We start from the raw sequence: 8,521 nt of genomic DNA, 5'->3' as shown, positions 1-8,521 counted from the left end.
TACCAAACCGTCTTTGATGACCCAGGGGGGATAAAGACGAGAACTGTTTTTGATTATCACTCATAATGTGAATCATATAGTTAAACTTAGAATCTCACATAACCAATTTAGGGGAGAAATTTTAAGTTTTTGCAAACCTCACCACATTCTCTTCTTTTTAACTTAGGTTTTACATCTTCAAAAATTTAGATTAATAGCTTTTAAAAATAACAGAACTTCAAACCTTATGCCATATTCGAAAATAGTAAGCTAGAAATTTTTTTCGGACTTTGAGAGTTTGGTCATTCCTTATGGAATTAACACACGGACTCAGTTTTGTATACTACTTAAACGACACATACACTGGCGTGCATCACCAATACTTCACAGCATTTGACCTGTATCAACTTATATTGATCGTAGTCCATTATCAATCAATGACTCTCATCTTTTACCTAAGAAGCTATAAATTGTCTGCATTTGTTATCTATCAAGTATCAGCCAATGTTACTTAATTTTATGCCCGACAAAATTCATTAATGTTTAGGCACTGTTCATATTTTGTTATTTAGTATTTAGATATTAATGATATTTAAAATAACAACATTAAATCAAATAATCTCCTATGGATCATGTGCCTGCTTGAATATAGAAAGAATATAGAAATTTTATTTTGGAAATGGATTACATTTTGTTAATTATGTCATTTAATTAGATGGAGTCAGATAATAACACTCATTTAATATTTAATAAACCTTCTCAAAGTCATTTAAAAATAAATAATTAAATAAAGAGAAGTATATATGCCTACACATAATTTCTATTAATGTACATATATTATACGTTGACTATCTGATGATCCAATTAAGAGAGTAGATGTTTTTGATTCGACTTGTGTTAAGAAAAGCAGAGGTAGACCGAGAAAAACTTGTGTTTATTGTATAAAAAATGATCTTAATTTACTAGAACAAAATGAAAATATGACACTAAATAAGACGTAAATGACACTAAATAATAAATAAGACGTAATGGAGAAAAATGATTCATGTAGCCGACCCCACGTAATGGGATTAAGGCGTTGTTGTTGTTGTTGTTGTTCTACATATATTATACCTAAATTTTGATATTTATATTTAGAATAATACCGTGCAATAGTCTACTTGTAAAAAGATGCATTTGACTTTTATAAAATTAATAAAAAAATGATATTTTTTAATGTGAATATAATAATTTAAATGTTATGAATATATATGTTAAAGTTTAGAAATGAAATATGTAAATATATAAAACTATGTGGTGTGTATGTAAATCCACCTTAAATAAAAGAAAATTAAAAAGAGTTAAAATGAGGCCTGTTTTTATGAAGTCTCGGCCTGTACACCGGTTAATCGCCGTCGACGGGCTCAGCTCCGGCGTCTTCTCTTCCTGGTCTCGTTACAATGGCGCCCAAAGTCTTGATGGTGAGATAATGGCCGTTTCTCCTTCCTTCTATCTCTTTCTTGCTCTCCTTTTAACTCTCCAATCTTCGCCCTCTTTTTTTTTTTTTTTTCTCTGTTCGGCAGGTTGCAGAAAAACCTAGCATCGCGCTTGCCATTGCATCTGGGCTTTCAAATGGCCGGGTGAGTTCCTACTATAGTCAATTATAACTTCTGCTGGTTACCATATAGCTCGCAGCTGTGATAGAATCTGGAGAGTCGCTCCGTTTTCACTTTTTTTTTTGGGGGAATTCGTCATGTGTGTTAAGTTATGCTCTTTTTACGAACTGAACTATTTGAGCTTGCGTGTTAGAGACAAGAACTTAAACTTTATTAATATTTGTGAGAAGAAATTCCTATTCATTCAGCACACTGCTCGAATTACATTGTGAAAAGAAGGAGAAAAATTGTATTTTTCAATGACTGACAGTTTATCCTGTGTAGAAATAACTAATATGTGTATTCAATTTTTATGAATCCATAGATAATATCATGGTTTTGGCTGACATTGGAGTTATCCGTATCTCAAAATGGGGAGTTTTTTAGGGTTATGTTAATTGTTAGACTTGGATTCGACAGCTTGGGGGTTAGGTAGATCTGATTGTAGAGTTACTTCTGGTGATGGAGGTATTGGTGATGGAGAATAGACAATGAGAGATGTAGGGAAAGGAATATTGAGAGAGAAAACTAGTTGTGTCTCGCTCTTTTGTATTTTCGAAGGTTCGCAGTTTACTCGTGGCTCTGGAGACTTGGCTTTGGGTGTTAGCTTTCTTAGAGGCATTAAGGGTTCCTTGTGGCAAATGATCCTTACGCTGTTGTATGAGGTATTTATAAACTTTTTGAGCTACGATTTAGAAAGAGTTAACTAAGTTTTTAGGTCAGTTGACTTCTTCTCTTCATTGTGACTTTGTGTAATCCATCTTTCTTTCTCATCATACTAGTCGAGGGACATGAGGTATGCCTGGTCTCTTTCCATGGCCGAGGTGCCATGTAGAGGTTCGATGTATTATCGGTTGATTGTTGAGTAGATCCAGTTGGATGTTAATAAGGGTGCAAAAGCGTTCAAACTAAGCGAGCAATCCACAGTCGAGCTTAGATTGTTAATTTTTATCATTATTTTTTTTTATTTTGTATTGGTTAATATTTTGTAGCATATTGTTCAAGCTTGATGATATTATTTGAAATATTTGTTTGACTCACTACCAACTCATTAAGGACATCAAATTTTTATTAAATCAAACTCAACCGAGCCAATTAAACACAATGGGCTACATGCTTAATTGGTGCTTTGAATACTCACAAGTTACTTCCTCTTAGGTGACAATGTTAAAGTTTTTTGCTTCTAGTCATTTATGGTGGAGTTGTTAGGTGCTAGTCACCATTGAAGCCTTTAACTATAGGCTTGTAGCTATTGATGGTGGATAAACCATTTCAAAGGAGCTTTTCAACAAAGCTCTCAAATGATCTACATATGTTCTCTTTTTAGAAATCTCTTCAATCATTAGTCAGTTCAAAAGAAATTCAAAAATGAATGGATATGGCAGTGCACTTTCTTTTCAAAATTGACATAAAAGCCATTTTGTTAAGTTGTAAATTTCCTTAGCTGAAAGTGAAGAAGCAGTGAACTTGTAGCAAATCTAATCAAGAAAGGATGATCGGCTTGCTATTGACTTTGCTAAGTGTAGCTTCTTCCTTGAATTATAATCAGTTCTTAAAATTGCAACACATCTATCATTATTACTAGGATTATGTAAAGGGATGGTAAACTCTTTATCTTGAGACCCAAACACAAAAGTTTGGCGACTCTGGTGGGGAAATCCTTCCTTAATAACAACAAATATTTATTCACTACTATGGGGAAGCTCTAATGTTTTGTCGCCATTGATCCTCCTCTTCTATAAACTTCAACAACTTGCTCGTTTTTTTACCTTGATTGTGTCATAATTCTTTATATGCCTAAGCAATTGTTTATTGGTTCCATACTCTTGCTTTAGAGCTTGACGACCACAAATATTTTACATTTTTAGTCGTTGATGATGTTGGGCTTGCTGACTAAGATTGAGGTTGATGCTTCTCCTCTAGTAAACATGGCTTCTTTGGATATGAAAGCTAGGTCCAATTAAAGTGCAAGAAAAAAATATATTACAACTACAAAATTCTGGCATTTAATTTCTTACGATCTCGTATATTTTGCTGCTAGACCTAAAATAAACCTAAAGATATCATAACATGCCAAGGTAAAACTAAATTTAAATGAAAGTAAAAATACATAAAAATTTACAAATATGATGTATAGAAGAAACTTTACAGAGAGAATTTTAAAGTTTCTTACACACATCAGTGTCAGTTTTAGAACTTCATATTGTAGGTTAAGTATAATTGGATGACACAAAAAAGTAAATAATTTTGTATGACTAAAAGTAATATATGACAATTTAATAATCCAATTATCAACTTGTTAAAAGCCTATTATAGTTGTAACAAACATTTAAGAATTAGACTAAATTGTGAGAAATCTCTAAGAAGCGTATTTAAATGTAACAAACATATAATAAGAAGATTAGTTGTAAAAAAGTGTGGTCCCTGAAAGTACTCATAAGCTTGAGGGCACTTTTGGAGTCTATGGATTGGATTTTGAGCAATATATAATTTTTAATGGTAGTTTATTTCACTTAAAGATTTCTTCTATCTAATTTTTATATTAAATGAAGTGAATTATTATTTTTTATGGGTGAAAGCCTACATAATTAATTATATCTTAAGGTTACCTGTAGGTACTTTTGTTTAAAGACATTAATGCACTCTAGATTAGTGCTTAGATTTTGGGTTTATAATTAGGTGTTACGGTGCATGCATGGGGATGACTTGTTAACCTATATAAGATCCCAAGTTTCTATCATTCTGGGTCGACCTAGTGAACCTAATTTTTCAATGTTAGAACGTAAGGAGCATGTTTTATTTAGAGAATTTGATTAGTAGTCATAGGTTTTCCTCTATTAGTTATCTCTAGTAGATTTGGGGATTATATGCTTAGGGACTATTGTTTTATCTCGATGGGATCCAAAGAGTTCAACTTGAGTCAAACTATTTTAAGGGGGCGAGTACGACTATCAATGACTTAAATATATTCTTATGTGGCTATTATAAATTTAGTGCACCATGCTTGATCAAATTATTTTGGGATTATCTTACAGACACAAAATGTGATTAATTTAGTGATTCAAATTGATGTCCCATTCATTTTGGTTATGAACCATCATTGGACATTTGTCTAAATACTCTTCTCAATTGTAAATTTGTGATGAATACATAAGAATAACAAGTAAAATGCAAGGAGAATAACATGTAAAATCACATAAAATTGATGCATGTCAATACCCCCGAATTTACCCTATACTAGCCCTCAAGTAATCACATGGCTTGGTAAGTTTTGAGTGTTGCAGGATATTCCTTAAGGTTATGGGCCATGTTAAACATTTGACTGTAGATGATCTTTGAGGGTTTGTTGCTAAGGCTATCATCTCCATGGTAGAGGACATTTTGGCATATCCATGAAGTGCATTCGATAGAAAACCTCGAGCTGTCTCTGTTTTTGTGTCGGAACATAATGGATTCAAAGAATTGTCTTAAACACGACTATTTTATTGTTTGATTTACATGATCTTGTGGGCATTTGGTTCATTAGAAGAAAGTGGGTCCCAATTCTAGGAGTGTAAGGCTCACATCATAGAAGCTCATCAATGATATTTAATGTTTGGTGAGACTTATGGTGTTGGGCCTGCTTATAAGATTAAATAGAATATGAGTTTGTTTTGGACTTGAAGTTACTATATTAGTTATGGACCTAGTCCAAGGTTTATGATTTATTTATATGTTTAGTGTTTTCACAAGACTGGTGAGGATTTAACTTGACTTGGCAGCAATGGTGGTATTTAAGACCATAGAAATTTAAGGAGATATGGTCCGTACTAAATCAATTTTAAAGAAGAGTGAATCTTATGATTTTGCCTTATAGGCAAGACAACCAAACAGTTGAGGCTCACAACCTTTTGGATTGAGGAAGGTCCATAACGAGTCTTAATTATCTGACTTTCTTTAATGCTTTTGATTAAGTCTACTTCTAAAGAAACACAATTTGATAATGATTATTTCGAACTATTTTAATGAGTACTAAGATAATCTTTCGTACAATAGGATGCACTATACAACTCGGTGCATCACATCTTAAATTTTTTACCTTCATCATTAGCTCTTCTTGGGATTTGACTTGTGTTAGAAGAAAAAATCCTCTTGTTCTATCTAGTCAATTATTGTATTGGCTTGATTCAATTTGACTTCGTTTAATTTGAAGGTTTGGTCAAGTTGGTTGAGAAATTTTGAAATTGTTCTTTGATCAAATTTGATTGTACATCCATGGATTTTGCATAAGAAACTTAGAGTTAATGTATTGTTTTGCGAATAATTAAAATTTTGAAATCTTCAAGGTAATTTAATCCAAGTATCCAATTGTGGGATTCATTGAGATCAAAATGATATTTTATAAAATACATCGGTTGAACGACTTTATTAAGCTTGATGATTTGTCGGTGTTTGGAATATAATTGATGAATATTTTAGTATATAGGATTTCTTATTGATTTTGCCGGGCTGTAAAACTTGCTAGGACAAACTAGAGGTTCAAGCCCTTCACTGACTTGTACAGGACTCTCTTAAGTTTAGTAATTTTAGGGATTTAGCAAAATTTTTGTGAATTTTTGCTGTTTGATGGTAATGCAAGCTATATACTTTATTGGAGCATAGCAAATGTTTCTATTTGGTTTTGAAAATATTAATTAATTGTAAGTTATTTTATCCATAAAATCTCTTCTTAATTTACATTTCTTTTTGTCGATAGATTTTCCTACTTGTTTCTACATTTTAGCTTCAATTGATTTCCTACCATGGAAATCTCAACTTAAGAGTAAATAAGAGCAAGTTTACCATGAAAAGTTGATGGCAACTTGTGCTGAGGATGGTATGATTCTTACTAAAAAATAATGAAATCTTGAAAGGACCGAGTAGCACTAGCAATAAGAGTAACAAGTGCTACCGATGTTTTGAATGTGTGAAGACGAACTGCAGGTGGAATGGAGGCCTCTTGAGCATCAGGTGGAAGAAGACAATCTTTAACAACAACAATTTATTGTTTTTTAACAACTTATATTGGACCCCCGGGAGAGAGAACCATAAAGGCGGTGCTTTCTTGGATTCAATGGTGTGAATTTTAGGAGGAAATAATCTCTCATTTTTTCAGTAAGCAAATGACACACACACACATCTCAGACTAACCCTCTTACAATTAGAGAGAAATTCAAATCATCATAATAAAAAATAAATAAATAAAACACAATAATGGATAATTAAGGGAGAATAATTTCTTCCTTGAAATGTAATAATACCAGACTCATAGTTTCCCAAATCATGTGTATATCAACACTCCCCCTCAAGTTGGGTTGTATGTTTCATACATCCTAAACTTACTATTGAGATCACTAAAGTAGTGTCAAGAAAGAGTCTTGCTAAGAATGTCAACAATTTGATACTGAGTGGGGAATAGTTTAGCTGAATAACCTCTCCATTGACCTTGTCAGAGCTGAAATGTCTGTCAATCTCTTTATGTTTGGTTCAATCATATTGTACTAGATTCTTTGAAATAGTAATGGTTATCACTAAACATCTTAATAGAGCTTTGATTCTCATGTGACATTCTACTAGTAGTTTCTTTAGTCACATCTCTTGACAAATTCTTAGGGCAAGGGCAGTGCTCAAATTCTGCAGTGCTTCTTGTCTACACAGTTTGCTTTTTTATTTCTCCAAGTAACCAGGTTACCCCATACAAATGAACAATAACTCGTGGTAGATCTTTTATCACTTAGTTCTCCTGCCCAACGAGCATCAGGGTAGATCTCAATATCACGATTCTCAATTTTCTTGAATATCAATCCATGTCCTAGAGTTATCTATGGTACATAGGATTCAAAATATCACTTCTAAATTGATTTTATTTGGATCATTCTATGTTGGCTCATTATACCAACAGAAAAGGCAATTTTAGGTTCATGTATTTAACAAATAATTAAGTTTTTCCATAAGTCTCTGATAAATCTTTTTTTCAATTGGGGTCACCCTCTTCTTTTGATACTCATCGTTTGAGATTCATAGGAGTATCTGTTGATTTGCAGCCCAACATTCCTATCTCCTTTAAGAAATCAAGGATATATTTTTTCTGGGATATGTCAATGCCTTCTTTGGATCTAGTTATTTCCATTCTCATGAAGTATCTTAATGTTCCAAGATCTTTAATCTTAAACTCAAATTTCATTATTCTTTTGATTATCTCAAGTTTTCTTACGTCAGTGTCTGTAAGAATATTGTCATCTATATGTACAATAAAGATGACTATCATACCTTCTTACTTCGATTTCACAAAAAAAGTGTGATCGACTGACACTGATAGTGCCCATTGGCAATGATAGTCTTGACAAACCTTTCAAATCATGCTCTGGGAAATTGTTTCAACCCATATAATGATTTCTTTAGTTTGCACACTAGCTTATTATTTATTTTGTTCTTTATTCTTGGAGATATCTTCATATACGTTTCTTTCTCAAGGTCACCATTAAAAATTGCATTTTTAATGTCTAGTTAATATAATGGTCTCATTTCTGATTGAAAATCAATGACAATAATACTTTATTTGTGTTTAGTTTCACAACTGGTTCAAATGTCCTCTAGTAGTCGATCCCATAGTACTGTCGGTCAACTTTTTCGATTGATATAGATTTATTTGAAAATATGAAATATGAAAATAATTTTGGAAATTTAATTTAATATAATAAATATATAGTTTGAGTTTTAAAAGTAGTATGTTTTAGTTTTTTAAAAAAATGAGACCAAGTGGATCTCATTAGTCTGATAGTTTGCATAATCGTGCCTGATACCGCGAATACTACACCTTCTCGAGAGATAAGTGTAGACCTCGGCGATAGACCCAATCCTGCAAACTAAGAGATTTGTGACATCCGTTT

General features: G+C 32.5%; 1 protein-coding gene across 2 annotated transcripts in view; it reads left to right on the top strand.

The window, feature by feature from the left end:
• Positions 1 to 1,315: 1,315 nt before the first annotated feature.
• The window catches only part of LOC110030842 (DNA topoisomerase 3-beta), a 59,238-nt gene continuing 52,032 nt past the window's right edge, over positions 1,316 to 8,521 (top strand). For both annotated transcript variants that reach the window (XM_020733775.1, XM_020733776.1), the window contains exons 1-2: positions 1,316 to 1,439; positions 1,542 to 1,598. In XM_020733775.1, coding sequence (XP_020589434.1) covers positions 1,419 to 1,439; positions 1,542 to 1,598 — 78 coding nt within the window. In that variant the 5' untranslated portion in view covers positions 1,316 to 1,418. The remainder of the gene's footprint in view (positions 1,440 to 1,541; positions 1,599 to 8,521) is intronic.

Source organism: Phalaenopsis equestris, unplaced genomic scaffold (genome assembly GCF_001263595.1).
Source record: "Phalaenopsis equestris unplaced genomic scaffold, ASM126359v1 Scaffold000761, whole genome shotgun sequence".
In the NCBI taxonomy this organism is placed as follows: Eukaryota; Viridiplantae; Streptophyta; class Magnoliopsida; order Asparagales; family Orchidaceae; genus Phalaenopsis; species Phalaenopsis equestris.
Note: the sequence above shows the minus strand (reverse complement) of the source record. Positions and strands in the feature narration are given on the sequence as shown.